Source organism: Clupea harengus, chromosome 7 (assembly GCF_900700415.2).
Source record: "Clupea harengus chromosome 7, Ch_v2.0.2, whole genome shotgun sequence".
Taxonomy (NCBI): Eukaryota; Metazoa; Chordata; class Actinopteri; order Clupeiformes; family Clupeidae; genus Clupea; species Clupea harengus.
In genome coordinates, this window is record NC_045158.1 from 5,964,398 (window position 1) to 5,980,759 (window position 16,362).

The 16,362-nt window shown below is 43.4% G+C and overlaps 2 protein-coding genes across 2 annotated transcripts; both read left to right on the top strand.

Annotated features, from left to right (window-relative positions):
• The first annotated feature begins 8 nt into the window (after positions 1-8).
• On the top strand, positions 9-6,148 carry top3b (DNA topoisomerase III beta). Its single transcript, XM_031570293.2, has 9 exons — positions 9-188; positions 713-818; positions 1,023-1,169; positions 1,332-1,505; positions 2,165-2,293; positions 2,603-2,752; positions 2,840-2,940; positions 5,054-5,255; positions 5,564-6,148. The coding sequence occupies exons 1-9, from the start codon at positions 36-38 to the stop codon at positions 6,043-6,045; spliced, it is 1,644 nt and encodes a 547-aa protein (XP_031426153.1). The 5' UTR covers positions 9-35; the 3' UTR covers positions 6,046-6,148.
• A 973-nt stretch (positions 6,149-7,121) lies between these two features.
• On the top strand, positions 7,122-16,197 carry ppm1f (protein phosphatase, Mg2+/Mn2+ dependent, 1F). Its single transcript, XM_012816011.3, has 8 exons — positions 7,122-7,384; positions 8,187-8,489; positions 9,987-10,120; positions 11,305-11,507; positions 11,796-11,984; positions 12,089-12,232; positions 12,630-12,723; positions 13,039-16,197. Exons 2-8 carry the CDS (start codon positions 8,311-8,313, stop codon positions 13,368-13,370), a joined length of 1,275 nt encoding a protein of 424 aa, XP_012671465.2. The 5' UTR covers positions 7,122-7,384; positions 8,187-8,310; the 3' UTR covers positions 13,371-16,197.
• Positions 16,198-16,362: the final 165 nt, after the last annotated feature.

Sequence of the window (16,362 nt, forward strand, 5' to 3'; positions counted from 1 at the left end):
AAACTCTTCTGTTTTTCCCTTAAACCCTGAAAGGAATGGGCCCTCAGCACACCATGCAAGTGGCAGAGAGGCTGTACATCCAGGGCTACATCAGCTACCCCCGCACGGAGACCACACACTACCCCGAGAACTTTGACCTGAAAGGCACGCTGAGACAGCAAGCCAACAACCCCTTCTGGGCCGACTCCGTAAGGCCTTCCGCTGAAGATAACTTTTAAAACGTCCTTGTAGGAGCACCAACAGCACGGCAGGAATGTGAAATAAATGGACAGGTGTATTTCTGTATGATTGGTGGAAGCGAGTTAAGTTGAGAGCTTGGTAGCTTAGGTCACAGTAAAAAAACATTGTGAATGTTGAACTGTTGATTGATCAAGGTGAACCAGTTCCAGTGGCAATGTTCAGATCTAAAGGTGAAGGAATAGACATTCACTCCTCCAAAAGACATAATCTCCGTCATGTGTTGTGATTATTCATTGAATCGTAGGTTTTTTTCAGTCTTTTAAATCACTCATCATTTCCAGGCAGATTTAGATTTAAGCTTGGTAGGTAACATGATCAACGCCATGTCTGGTTTACTGTGTTAGGTTAAAGCCTTGTGTCTGTTTTACTGTGTTAGGTTAAAGCCTTGTGTCTGGTTTACTGTGTTAGGTTAAAGCCTTGTGTCTGGCTTACTGTGTTAGGTTAAAGCCTTGTGTCTGGTTTACTGTGTTAGGTTAAAGCCTTGCTCGCAGAGGGCATCAACAGACCCAGGAAGGGGTCGGATGCAGGGGATCATCCCCCCATCACACCCATGAGGCCTGCTTCAGAGAATGAACTTGGTAGGACACAGAATGTGAAGTAACAACTCTGCATTGATAAACCATTTGCTTAATGCCATGTATAATTAACAGTTGAAATATGAATTAATAGTTTGTGTGTGTCTGTCCTGTCTGTCCTCTGTGTCTGTGTCTCTGTGTGTGTGTGTGTGTGTGTGTGTGTGTGTGTGTGTGTGTGTGTGTGTGTGTGTGTGTGTGTTAATACAGGTAGCGATGGCTGGCGTTTGTATGAGTTTATCACTCGGAACTTCATTGCGACAGTCAGCCAAGACTGCAAGTACCTCCAGACCACCATTACTTTTAGCGTCGGCACCGAAGGCTTCTCCTGTAGTGGCAAAACTCTCATATCAGCTGGTAGGTCCAACTGACCCTGTCAGATCAAATGCTGAATGGCAACGAAAGCAATTAAAAAAATGTTTTCAATGTATTGCTGATCTGTTGCGGTCAGGTTTAGCATGAGATGACAGTGTGTGTGTGTTTGTGTGTTTGTGTATCTGTGCGTCTATGTCCTCACAGGCTTCACAGAGATCATGCCCTGGCAGGGTATTCCTCTGGAGGAGGCGCTTCCTGTGTGTGAGAGGGGTGACTCCTTCACTGTGGACGAGATCAAGCTGCTGGAGAAGCAGACCTGTCCCCCAGACTACCTGACTGAAGCAGAGCTCATCACACTCATGGAGAAACACGGCATCGGTGAGGGGGGGTTATATTTACATGCAGTCATTTATCAGATGGTGCGATATTGGAGTTGTCCTAAGCACTAAATACCAGCACAAGTGTATAGTTTGGAGCACTGCCCCGTTGTCATCGCTTAAACTATTCATTGTGGCCCGGTAGCCGCGTTTCCATCCAACTTTCGAATGCAAATTTTTAACACTCTAATGGGAAAGCCTGAGTGGAAACGCTTGAAATTTGCATAAAATCTTCGAAATAAGAGTAGAATAAAAAAAAAAGGATAAAAAGTGACTATGAAAAGTGGTCGATGGAAACGGGTTTACTCGCATCAAATTGCATTTTATTACATGTTTCTGTTTAAGTTGCGTCGACAGCCTCAAGTTTTGAACCCAGCGCTGTTCACAACTTTTCTCTTGAGAAGAGAATTTTAAATTTGTATAACATAGCAGATGGAGATGCGCACAGACTAGCATTCTGCACACCATTTTCATTAATGTGCTTAAAATATTGGAATGAGTTGGATGGAAACTGTTAGCGGGAGATGTTTAAGGGAGCTTTTAATGGTCTTGTTTTAATGTATCTAATGATTGCAGACATGCTGTCAGGTATTGGTAGTGAAGGTAGCACTTTGATTGCCTAGTGTGTGGACGGCTAATTTTGTGCTCTTTGCTCTTAAGGCACTGATGCCAGCATCCCAGTCCACATCAATAACGTCTGCCAGAGGAACTACGTCACAGTGGAAAATGGACGCAGGCTGAAGCCTACTAACCTGGGCATCGTGCTTGTCCATGGCTACTACAAAATTGGTAAGAATGGCGATCAGGTAGTAGGTTCGGTAAGACTCCTACTGAATAGAATCCATACTCTTTTTATCTAATTCCACAAAGTCAAAGCTCACTAAATCCCTTGATCACAGTCTACATGAAATAGTTGTTGTGTTTTAGTGTATAAACCTGATCAAACCCCTTCGTCTACTGGTGTGCTTTTCCTGGCGTGTGTGTGTGTGTGTGTGTGTGTGTGTGTGTGTGTGTGTGTGTGTGTGTGTGTGTGTGTGTGTGCGAGAGAGGGAGAGAGAACGTGAGTTAGATTTGTAATGATGTGTGTGTGACTTACAGATGCAGAGCTGGTTTTGCCGACCATTCGTAGTGCAGTGGAGAAGCAGCTAACCCTCATAGCTCTGGGCAAAGCCAATTTCCAGCAGGTGCTCCAGCACACTTTAGACATCTTCAAGAGGAAGTTCCACTACTTTGTGGACTCAATTTCAGGTGTGCATATATACTTATTTTTTAAATCCCTTTAGAAGATTGTGAAGAGCTGTGATAGAAGTTGACATTCACCGTTCTTTCATTCAGGTATGGATGAATTAATGGAGGTGTCCTTCTCACCCATCGCCGATACTGGGAAACCCCTCTCCCGCTGTGGGAAGTGCCATCGTTTCATGAAATACATCCAGGTCAGAGTTCAACCCTTGCTAGGCAAAGGTTTTTCAATAAGCAAAAGCACATATGAGCATCTACATGAAACACCAACATAGGAAATAGCTTTTAAATAAGCAATGTCATTCATCTGAAGCAATGCCATTGGTGAGTAGGCATTTTGGTAGAATTAGTTTATAATATCTGCACTTTTATGTCACCTGGGCCATACACAGATTCTCTCTCCTCTGGCTAACTGATGTATATGACCATGTATAGTCAGGTAGGAGGGTGTCCATTTTCACCATTTTCAGTCTTTAATTTAAGTCTTTAGTTTAAGCAACTTCCCAAGACTAAGATTGATAGAAATGTTCTGATGATTGGATGTAATTGGCTCCGTGACTTAATGACCTCACAGAGGCACGTGTCAGTGGCCCTGTGATTTTTGGTCAGTGCCATGCTCACGGCATCTGCCTCCGCACGTTCCCATTCCCTGCCCATTGCTAAATTGTGTGCTGACGCACGTCAGGTAGCCACTCATTGTCGTCGGGCAGATGTAAATTTGCCCCCAATCTGCTGCCTTTGTAGGTCCTGCCTTCGTGAGACGAGTCCTCATCAGCGGCCTTCACATGGCCGCTTAATGAGCGACCCAGAGAGATTCCCATCAGTGCACTTGAAATGCTCATAAGCATTAGTCTTCTACAAGTCATAAATTAATCATGCGATGACCATTTAGGCATGGCTCTCTCTCTCTCTCTCTCCCCCGTCAATGTCTCTTTCATTGACCGAAAAGGCTTCTGGCTATCCCCCTGCACTGCTGCCATGTGAGTTATGGTCGCGCCGGTCCTTGTCACATGCCGACATGTTTTAGCACCAAGGTCTTGTGGAATACACCTCTGCACCAGACTTTAAAGTATTAAACAAGGAAATGATTAGTTAATAGATAATATTCTATATCAGGATATAGAATAAGAGGGTATTATTATATGGCAACGATAGGTACGAGCGTTCTGATTGGCTAATGCGTAGTCATGCCGTGTATTGCCCTCCTCACCGGTCAATACGGATCCGTATTGCTCTCTGCCAAAACATTTAAAATGAGCGAAAGCCATCAGTCTGAGTTTTACTATCCAGACGAAAATGAAAACATCAACAGCCATGAGGAAATTCAGAAGAAGCGAAGATTTGTTGAATGAAAGTGATGATGAAGACTAGAAACTATAGATTGAATCACTTGTGTTGTTACTTTAAATTAAAGCCATTTTAGCTGAGCCATGTTGCCCGTTTTCTATTGATCATTGTAACCTGAAGTTGCCAAGTAATTGGTTGCTACGCAACACCTGAAACACATTGTGTTGTGAGAAGACTTGAGAGCTGAACAAAACGACATGTTTTCTATTTACAATTACCATTTCTTTTCATTTACAAAATGAAAGGACCGAAAAATGCCATATAATAAACAACTTACTAACCTTGACCGTTCGGTCATGCTGGGAAATATCAAACTTCGGCTTTGGCGTTTTTAACCTTGCAATTGCTTGGTCGATACTTTAAAGCCTCAGTTTGATATTTCCCGGCATGACCTCACTCTCGGTTAGTAAGTAGTTAATATTATGTTGTTTGGCAAATTATAAATCATAATTTTCTTGTTATAAGATTGTTTTAGTATGAAGTATTAGCTAACATGTACCTTGTGTGTTTGACATGCACAAGGAACGTATGAAAATGTAATTTAAAATGTATGCTTTTAATCTGTTAAGCTCCCTGGGTTATTTTATAAGATAACAACATAATGTTGTCTCTAAAAAGAGGCTTTATAGTTGTTTAAAACCTAAAGAATTTAACACACAAATCCGTCTCATTCACCCATTTGCACAGCTATATTTGGCACAATCAAATTGTAATCACATTAAGGAACTTCCAGAAACTTTTGATGTTTTGAGAACATTGACACTCTTTTCTATGTAGAAGAACAACGTTGCACATAACTATTGCGTACCCTCTTTTAACACCACCACAGCATATCGGTTTAAGAGTGCAGCACGGTTCATCCTAGCCTTGTGAAGCGGCTCATCCTAGCCTCGTGAAGCAGTTCATTCTGGCCTTCACAGGTATCTGTTGACGGGCCTTGTGCTGTGTCTCCCCCTACAGGCCAAGCCCAGTCGGTTGCACTGCTCTCACTGCGACGACACGTACAGCTTGCCCCAGAACGGAGCCATCAAGCTGTACAAGGAGCTGCGCTGCCCGTTGGATGACTTTGAGCTGGTGCTCTGGACCTCTGGCTCGAGGGGGAAGAGCTACCCCGTCTGCCCTTATTGCTTCGGTAACCCCCCCTTCAGGGATATGAAGAAAGGTACAGATCCGCGTCATCAAGGCATATGTGTATATGTTTGTGTATGAATTAATACATATGCACACGCGCAGACATACTATTTACTTTGGTCAGTGTTACCCAACCCTGTTCCTGGAAACTATTTTTCTGTCCCTCTGTCCGCTACCACATTTAATAGATAAAATGTATTTTTTTATGAAAATGGCAATGACAGTACGAGTGTTCTGATTGCCCCCCCCCCCCCCCCCCCACAGAAAATAAGAATACTCAACTTGGTGGTCCTTAGGAACAGTCATCTGAAATCATTCTGCTGCTGTTTGTTTTTGCAGGTATGGGGTGTAACGAGTGCACCCACCCCACCTGCCAGCACTCTCTGAACTCGCTGGGCATTGGCCAGTGCGTGGAGTGCGAGAATGGCGTGCTGGTGTTCGACCCCACCTCGGGCCCCAAGTGGCGCATGGCCTGCAACAAGTGCAACGTGGTGGTGCATTTCTTCGAGCATGCCCACAAAGTGCAGGTGGCTGCGGACAGCTGCGAGGCGTGCGAGGCCTCGCTGGTGGCCGTGGACTTCAATAAGACGCGCACCCCCCTGCCCGACGGCGAGACGCAGCACACGGGCTGCGTGTTCTGCGATGCCATCTTCCAGGATCTGGTTGAGCTCAAGCATGCCACCATGAGGCACCCCATGCACCGGGGCGGAGGGGCAAGGAGAGGGGGGCGGGGAAGGGGTAGGGGTCGCCGCCCGGGTGGGAGAGGAAACCCGAAAAAACCCAAAGACAAAATGGCTGCCCTCGCAGCATACTTTGTGTAGATTGTTTCTGAATAATCTGCTGGCGCAGAAACGTGTTTGTCTCTAATACTATCTTTTGATAATTATAATAATAATAATAATAAAATTTTAAACTGACATGGAATATTGTTTGTGGGACTTTGTATTTTTTTTTTTTATGCTCAATTTTTAGGCTAACTCCGTTTTACAGATGTATTAAAGATGCAGTCTGTGATTCGCTTTAGGTTTTGCGAAAGGTTTTACATTTGAGCCAAACAGCCTATCAAATTACACCCCTCCCTTCAATGCTCCTGGAGCACCCTGTTGATTGGCTGGGATCATTTATGGCTCTGTCCAAACCACTGTTTCCCAAATCCCAACCTTGGGGTATTCCAGGGATGTGGTTTAGTGACTAACCTGGGTAAGTTAACTCTGAGTAAGTGGCACATCTCCTAAGAGCCATATGGCTTTGTTAAGGTGAAGTAACTGAGTTACCCAGGTTTGTCATTAAAACACATGCTTGGAACACCCCCCAGCACTCTGTAGGAACAGCCATTTGCTGAATTTGAAAACAAAAAAAAGTGTATGGGCTTAGAATTGCGGACTGTACCTTCTTAACTGGTAACATTTTAGTTTTGCAATGACTTGCATATAGATATCAAAGATGGAAACTGCTATAGCATTACTAGAACTAGGGTAGATTAAGTTGGCTTGGAGTTACACTCACAACTTTCCATTTCCAGCCCATTTCACATTTACTGTAAATGATTTACAAGTAGAGAGTATCGTGTGAAAAGGGTACACAAATACATCATCTATTTGCAAATGTGCTTGCAAGCTTCTCACCTCCTATGTTATGAAAAACACTGCTCTCTAGAGTCATAACTTGTGTAGGCTTAGTTCATATATACATTTTACAACTCATGGCAGATTAAATATCTGATTAAGAAACGTATGCACAGTATAAATAGATATCAGCAGCGTATCATGTTTGTGGTCGTTTTTATTTTATTTTCATGATAGGGTTAAATCATTTCTGGAGTTAACCACTAGAGGGAAATTATTTCATGTCGCGTGGTCCCGTCTGAAAGCTCAAAAAGCCAGACAACTGTTCCGTCGATCTCCAATTGAAGTGGATAGTGCAAACACCATCGATTTCTCTTCACCCCACATGTTTTAGTAGCAGTTCTTCACAATTTACGACTGCCTATCATATACAGGATGTGAGCGTCGCCAAACTGTTGTGACTTCCGTGACGTTCGAGCTTTTTGTTTAGCCTCTAAAAGGGCGTGTTAAAGCCACACTACAGCCACGCGAGTCTCGAGATTTTGAACTGTTGTGCACGGAGGGAGTGCCTGCTTCACAGAGAAAAGACTCCAAGGTATGAAACACAACCCTGCGTGGTCATCATAACCACTCACTTTTATCTGGTACACAGTTATATCTAAACAGCGGAAAGCATTGTGTCCAGGGTGTTAGAAATTAACATTAGGAAACGTTACATTTCTTTTCAAAGGCCTATCAGACACCGCCTGAGTTTCTGCAGGGCCAACTGCAACATGTTACTGTCTGAGTTGGTAATATTTCGAATTATGTATTGCAGTAAAACATGTCAGACATGTCATTTCTACCGACGAATGTAGCATGAAACCTAAGTGGAAACTGTGTTGTGTGTTGGTGTACTGTAACTTGGTGTAATCAATCCCGCACAGGACGGGATAGTAGGAAGCAACAACGATACATTGGAGGCACTATTGATCGTTTAGAATGTTGATGTAACACTTTTTATGTAAATACAATACTTACACTTGCACGTATATGAATTAACCTACTATTAGCTATCGTTGAATTTGTTTACGATTTCATTTGGTCAACTCTGGGGTGAAGAAATTAAATTGTTCAACTAGCTGACAGTTTATAACAACTGTAAGGAATGATTAGCAGATAAATTGGCCTACTAATTGATTTGGATGTAATTGGCACAATCAAATTGTGATCGCATTAAAGAACTTCCAGAAACTTCGTTCTCTCCACTGTCAATAACTTTTGATGTTTTGAGAATATTGACACTCTTTTCTATGCAGAAGAACAACATTGCACGTAACTGTTGCGTACCTTCTTTTACCACCACTTTCTTCACCCTATACAGCATATAGTCATTTTTCTAATTTTGATACTCACAGGTGCTGACTGACTGCGAGTATTTGCTTGACCAGTGACTGGTAGAAATAGGGAGTGGGGGGTCACTCCCTGTGGATGATACTGCGTCGCCCAAAGCTTGCTTTTTGAGGGGGTGACAAAGAGTACATGATGGTTACTGTTGAGTCTGGCGTGGCTCAGTCCTTCCTGGAGAAGTTTCTGAAGGAGTTCCCGGAGCCGTTCAGCCCAGACAACCCTCCGCCTGTCAACCCCCTGAGCCGCAAAGTCAGCCATGAGGAGATCAGGGGGGAGAGCCTTGATCTCGGCCTCCGCCTGCTCGCAGCCAGGTGGGTGGCCAGGGTGCTTGTGAATGCAGCACTGTACACACACGTTTCTTACACTAGTTTGCATAATCATGAGTAGGTTATACACCCCACAGGGGTATGAACTTGTCTTGTGAGATATGTGATTCAATCTTTATTGCACCACACTGCCTTAGAGTCCCTCACTGATTCAGTTCCTAGTACATTTTAATTCTACCAACACCCTACACTGACCTTTACCGCATTAAGGATTATCTTTCCAACAGTTTTCCAATGTATGTTATCTGGGTGTGTGTGCAGTTATTGGCCTAGCTTCGCGGGGGGAAAACGCCAATTTTAGTTGACCTAGGCCTGCAAGTTAAAAGCAACAAATTAATTATACACTGCTCCCATGTGGTGCATTCCTGAGATTCCAGCCAAGCAGATGCAATCTTGTCCACCCTATCTGTTTCATGCTCGGGCACGGAAGGGAGTTGTTTTCTTTCTTCCAGCGAGGATCCCAGTGAATGTACACCTCTCCACAGAGCCACGGGGACTTGTTCATCACTGATAATTATATTTTCTAACTTCAAAGGCTGGATACTGTATATGTTATTGAATGAATATGAGATATTGAACATGACTTTCAGTCCCTCTGTTGTGTCCATAATGAATAGTTGTGCATAGTTGTTATTGCCTACACATCCCATGTTGAATTGTGGGTAATATGTTGAGGAACTGAGGCATAGATTTGTCATTCCATGTGCTGTTTTAAGTAGTAGGGATGTGTCTGTCAGTGAAGGCAGGCTTCCTGCCTGCTAAAGTACCATTGTTCCAGTCACTTCCTGCTGTTCCCGTTCTGTTTCCAGTTTGCTTGAAGACACACACACACACACACACACTCACACGTACACACACTTGTGCAGCACACAAACACACAAGTACACACATGTGTGTACGGACCCATCTCTGTTTTATTTCCCTTAATGGAAGCGCATATATTCCTCGTCATGGTTCCTTAAAATAAATGAAATCGGAACTGATATAATTTATTTTGGTACAGAACAGCTTTTTGGCTATTTTCCACAAGTGCATAAGAATTTACAACAATAAAAATGGAGACGATTTTACATTTGTAATACACTTACCATAAATTAAGTTTAGATGACAAAGTAATTTTCTAGTGAAAATATCAGGAGAACTCCGGTATATTTTAAGAAAAGGAGAAACGTAGAAAGGTTTTTCGTAGGTTCTTTAAAATGCTATATGATGACTTTTTCCATGTATTCTATGTTGAACCTTTTCCACAGATGGAATAACCAAGCTGGGATAAACGTGTAAAAAGTGTAGTCTCATGTCTTATTTTGTGTGCGTGTTTGTGGGGTTTTGTTTTGTTAGTTTTTTTATCAAACAAATGAATTAATTGAATGAATGAAAAAAAAAAAAGCAAGAAGCTCTTGATTTTGGTTCTGGAGTGTCATATTGAAAAAAGTGATTCAAACTCATGGAGTACCCCTTTAAAGCCAGTGTGTTGTGTTGTAGGGAGGCCCCTCCATCTGTAAGTGTGGCCCTGTGTCAGGCTGCGGTGTCCGAGCTGATGAAGAGCGACCTCACGCCTTTTCAGCTTCCACAGGAGACCGAACAGCAGCAAGAGGAGGACCAACCGCCCGTCATCTGTGAGTTATTCCCACTGCCACTGACTGTGCTCACTTGCCTGTTGAACCAGAAGCAGAATGTCCTTCTGAGGTGCGCCCTAAACTGTTTACAGGCCATGTGTGACCGCGTCGTAGTCGTACTTAAAGGTGGGGTCCTCGTTTCTGGTGAAAGGTTGTTGATATTTGAGCTCAACAGCCAATCAAATTACACTCCTCCCTTACATGCTGCTGAAGCAATGTGTAGACTGGCAGAAAGAGTGTATGACTCGGTCCAAGCCACTTTGTTTGTTTCCCATCTACAGAGCCAGGACTGTACAGGAACACCAGAATGTTTTTGATAGTCAAAGGACCATGAGGAGAATTTTGCTGAATTCAACAAAGAGTGTAATGGATTTTTATCAACAACTGCACCTTAAATATCCTGGTGCAGTGCAAGTGACATTTGCCATTTCTGCAATGTTGGTCATGTTTGGTGGTTTGAAAGCTTTCACTCACTGTTCCCACACATAGAGATGTTATCTGCAGCTTAATATAAATAAAACCCTTCTCTCTCCACTGGCTTCTCTGCTGAGAATAGCATGAATGTGATGTGAAGGGTTGGTGGCCAGATGATTTAATGGTCTGCTAATCATAAAGGGAAGCCTGCCCTCTAGTGTTCAGATGAGGACCTTGCAATTGGAGAGGTGTTGGGTATTTTGTTCTCAAGTTCAAGTTTTGTGGTAGTTTATTTTTTTTTACTAAAATTCAATTAGAGAACACCGATACGAAAATAAGCCTGAAATGTAGGAATGTCCAGAGTGAATGGTCACATCAGTGGTGGTCAACCAACTAGATTTACCAATCAAGAACAAGGGTGTTATGAAAGACCGAATTAGATAGAATATAGAAATAGTGGATCTAGAGCTCTCTGAACATTGACAGTGATTGGTATACATTTCTAGGGCTAGAGGTCACCAGGAATTCAGTAGGAGACAAGAGGGAGCTGGAAAAGAGCATGTAGAAATGATACAAACCAGACTCAGACCCACCTACCTGCTGTGCTGTCATGCTTATGAAAGCTGTTTAACGTGGCTATTTCTGCCTCATAATGAAAATGATGGACGGTGCAACTGTGTGTGCGCTTGCTGAAAAGTGTATAACTGCTGAAAAAACATGTTTTTTTTCCCAGCTCCTATTCAGCCTGTCCTTTCCTCTCTGTCCCGCAGTGCTGGAGTGTGAGGGTCTGCAGCACCTGTTCCTCAACAAGCTCCGGGAGGTGGCCGCCTCCTGGAGGCAGCAGCTGCCCGCGGCCCAGAGGGCCTCCACGCGCTTCAGCCGATGCTGTGTGCACGCCATCCGCAACACCCGCAGGAAGATGGAGGACCGGCACGTGACCGTAGCAGATTTCAACCGGCTCCTTGGCATACAGGTGATGGATTGCCGTCAAAAATTCCATCCGCTATTTCCACAGTGTGGCCCTAGTTCATCTGCTCAAGACTGGGATGCTATCTGGGGTTCTGTGATGCTTGATCAGGACACAGTGTTTTAGTGTCCTGTCACACATGGATAAATGTTCCTTGTGTTTGTTTCCTGCAAATAACAGAATGTCTAGTTTGGGCAAAGGCTTACACCATCTTTAACATAGAAGCCACTGAACTTATTAGAGGCTTTGCATGTCTTCGTTTAACTAATGTACACTGTTGTTGTTTCATGACAGGACGGTGTGGACAGGCAGTACTACGCTGTGTTTGATGGACACGGAGGCGGAGATGCTGCCACGTTCGCAGCCACCCACCTTCACGTCGTTCTAAGCCAACAAGAGGACTTGGTGAAAGACCCAGGCGCTGCATTCAAAGCTACCTTCACCCATGTCGATGACATGTTCAAGGTTAAGGCCAAGAGAGAGGTCAGCGAACAAACATCAGCATCCCACTGGGTAATAGAAAAGACCAGCTTCATTGATTTAGGTTCAAGCTTAAATTGGTGTGTGTGTCTGTTGTGTTTCCGTAGCGCCTGCGAAGTGGCAGCACAGGTATAGTGGTGTTGCTGGCTGGGGACTGGCTGCATGTGTCCTGGCTTGGAGACTCTCAGGCCATGCTGGTCAGACAGGGGGAGCCGGTGATTTTGATGGACCCCCACAAGCCAGAAAGAGAGGTGGGTGATGGTCCTTAGCATTAGTATACTGTGTGTGTGTGTATATATAGAGACATATATAGACATACGTATATAGACATGTGAGTGTGTGTTGACATTTCTCATCAACAAAATAACAGTCAACTGTTATTTAGGACATGTTTAGCATTTTCTTCCCCAATGAAACAGTACCTGAATGCCACGTTGTCAAAATACCTTCTAAAGATTGAACAGTTGAATAACATGTCGGCACGGCAGCCCATTTTGACTCCAGAATTCCAGACCATAGTGAATACGATGACTGTGGGTTTGGCAGAGCCAAAGAACTACTAACTGAACCATTTCTTGGATAGGAACTTCAGTATCATGAGGAACCAGATGAGCTGACTTTGCTGGTCCCCTTTCTTTTGTCACTCAGGATGAAAAGCAGAGGATCGAGAATCTGGGAGGCTGTATTGCCTTCATGGGTTGCTGGCGCGTGAATGGGACTTACGCTGTCTCCCGAGCCATCGGTAAGTTGATCAGATCCCGAAAAAGGATGATGTCAGTTACTGCAATACATCATCAGTGACTTGCATCATGGTGATGGTGCTTTTGTGTTGATTGTCACTTCCCAGCAGAGCCTCGGCTGAAGATTGTGATTACATTTTACTGGATAGTACTGTAAAGGAAATGTTGCACAAACGATTTGGGAAACTTGGCATGTTTAGCATTCTGTCAGTGAAGAAAATACAATGTGCATACACTTTAAACAATGAAATCTTCTAAGGTTTTTTTTTTAGCTCAGGTTTTTCCGCATGTTGTAACCTCTGCTTCTGGTTAATTAGGCGATTTTGACCAGAAGCCGTATGTCTCCAACATGGCCGACTGCTCGTCCGTGCAGCTGGCCGGTGACGAGGACTACGTCCTGCTGGCGTGTGATGGCTTCTTCGACGTGGTGCGGCCGTCCGAGGTGCCGGGCCTGGTGCTGGAGGCCCTGAGGGAGATGGAAGGCCGGGGGGGCTGCGAGGAGGTGGCCCAGCGGCTGGTGGCCCAGGCCAAGGCGGCCGGCTCCAGCGACAACATCACCGTCCTGGTGGTGTTCCTGCGCGAGCCCGGCCAGCTTCTGCTCCAAGACCAGGGCTCCCCGGGGCAGGCCGGCGCAGCGGCACAGGGCTAGGGCCACCAACCAAATCAAGTCCAGGTCGCAACTGACATGGCCCATCGCCGTGGTAGGAAGAGCGCGGAGCTCACAGAGGAGATGCTGCTACTGCTGCACCCTGCCGGCTCTCACTTCTCTCTGTGTTTCCTCTAATTCTCCACAAGGGCTCTTGGCTCCCTCCCAGTGGACAGGAATGGAACCCCTTTACCTTTCAGTGATGTCCCACAACAGCTTGGCCGCTTGAGTGATCAAAACAACAGCAGTACATAGTCAGGCTTGTTTGTTTTATATTCACAAATATTAGAATGCATTTACAATGTTCAGTATTTTTGGTGGGTTCGGTCAAGCACTTACATTAAGGACCACCTCCCACCATTTTTTCCCGATGCAGACTCATTCAGGAGCATTTTATATAACATGTTGTTCATTATATTTCTCTTATCAGTATGCAGTATCAGTATTCATTCCCCGTAAGCTTTTTTTCTCACGGTTTTCCCATATGGGTGCCTGTTTACTTCCATATGGGTGCCTTTCAAATAATTAATACAGTGTCATAACCTGAAAACAGTCCAGCAGGATGCTTTGTCGGCTATTTAACAGACTCTTTTCCTGGCAGACTGATGTCTGAGGTCCTGATGCCTGTTGGCCTGTGGTTAGTGTCTCATATTACTGCCTGCTCAAATGTCATGAATATTTGAAAGCCTTGTGACATGTAGCTAATATAGCAGGAGCTAGGCTATAATGCGATAATGCTATTTATAGACCAGGGCTGGTGCGTTTTGAAGCATAGGAATGAAGGTGAGGGGAGGGGACTGTGAGTGTTGATATAGTGAAATAAAATACCTCAGACTCTAACCCCCTTCCTTCCCTGTGACCTTGGCTTTCCTGAGGCAAACTGCCTAAGAACTGCTGTTTCAGTCAATGGTATTACATAAGGTTTTTTTTGTGCATGAGCGCAATAAGCTGTTTGGCTTTGCTTTTGTTGTGCAATGCTTTAAACATTAGTGTGCTTATTTGTCATTTAAAAAATAAGGACTATTTCATTTCTTCTCTTGTGCAATTCACTCTAGCGGTCATCTGTCTGTTTTTAAACTGTACCAACAGTAGTTTTGTGGTCTTAACCTGAGATCTTAAATGAGGAGTTAACAATGTAGTATGTAGTGCAACTAATCAAAATGTTGTTTTAGTCCCGGTTCCAAGGGCATTGATTGCTTTTTGTTGAACCACTGACCTTTTGGTTTTCTCTTTTCCAGACCTTGAGTGCCGAACTGTTTGTATGTATAGAAATGTATAAGTGACTAACTGTTAAGCACAGACACAGATAATTGTTTCATTCGAGCTCTCTGCACTAGGACTTCGCCGTAGGTAGTTTCTGTGTAGCTGTCAATCGCGTTGAGCTTTTCTCTCTGATGCGGTCCCTGTCTAGTGTGGACATGTACCGTGCGGGGGTGGGGTGGGGGTGGGGGATTAAGATCATTGCCAGTAATTGAGGTAATCTACGACCTCCATCTCCTCTGAATCAGCGTTTCCCACTGTGGCACTGGCTGCGCTGACGGAAAGGCGGCATGACCTCATTGTTCAAACCCAAGCTCTCCCTCCCATCTCATCTGAGCCAGCAGTTTGTGTTTGTTGTCACCTTTTTAAATTATGTCATTCACGTATCCTCATCTGACATTTTAAGAGGAGAAAAAAAAAACACATAAATTGTGTAGGCCCGTCATACAGAAACATTATTTTTTTCTGTGGCTTCGTGTTTACGACTGAGGTTACTCATCTGCTAGTGGTTGGTGTCCACACTTGTGTTTTTCTCAAATACTTTTACTATGAATACTGAATGCATGGGTAAAGCTGTTTATTGCCATGTCTAGGGCACAAATATCAGCAAGTCTGGAGTGTGTTGACCTGTAAATATAATTGTCTGCATGTTGTGTTTTACACAAGACTGCAACCCTTCAGGCCGTGGAGCTTTGATATTTTGTGGCAATTCATTTTTTTTCCGTTGTGGGTGCCGTCTAGTGCATTTTTGTTACTTCCTTTGTCTCCATTTCTAAACCACACACAATTGGTGCCTTAAATCACCCGTTCTTAACATTTCTTAACTGAAACAGCTTTCCTCGTGACCCCAACGAGTCATTAGGATGAGCTTGAAAGGATGTTTGCATATCATTAATGATCAGTGAAGGGCACAGTGATGGGGTTGCTGCCATTTATTACTGGACCATCAATTGTTGTGGGGTTTTTTTTTGTATTAAGTGTGAAATTATTGTTAACGTACATTTTGATGATGTTACACTGTACCTTAGTACATAACATAGAGATGTGTCATGTCAGTGATCAAGGTGAACTGCCAAAACTTTATTACCATATGAAAACTTCCTGGAGCATTTTTACAGTATTACATTTTAGCATAACTATATTCAGAATAACTGATTTCATGATTAAATTCATTTTTGATGTGAAATTTATACGGTTTTGTATCTTCTGGCCATGATTCATTACAAGAGGTCAAGTTGTAAAGTGCCACTGGTACTTGTGCCAACACATGTAACATTAGTAAAACTTCATTTAAATAAATACCCAAACTAATTCTGAAAAGTATCAGTAATTTCCCTATAAGAGAAAGTCTTTGGTGTTGCTATTACTGATGTTATTTTCTTGGATATCAGGACATTCCAGCAAGTGTGACTTCAAGTCTGACTTACTAAGGAGTACTTTTATGTTGTGACTAAATGAAATGGTAATTGTCACAGGCATGGCACTGATGATTAAGTAATATTAGCACTGAGAATAAGTTGCATTAAAACAACCAAACCAATTATACCTTCAATAAAAACCATTAGTTGAACTTGTGCCACCCTTTCTTCATGTATAAATGTGAAAATATTTGATTGAATGTGAGAAGAAATAATTTATGACATACATTTACTCTTCTGAATGTTGGATTTGGTCATTTGTAAAATGAAAAACATTTGACAGGTATATTTTATTGATTCACTACAGAAGCTAGAAC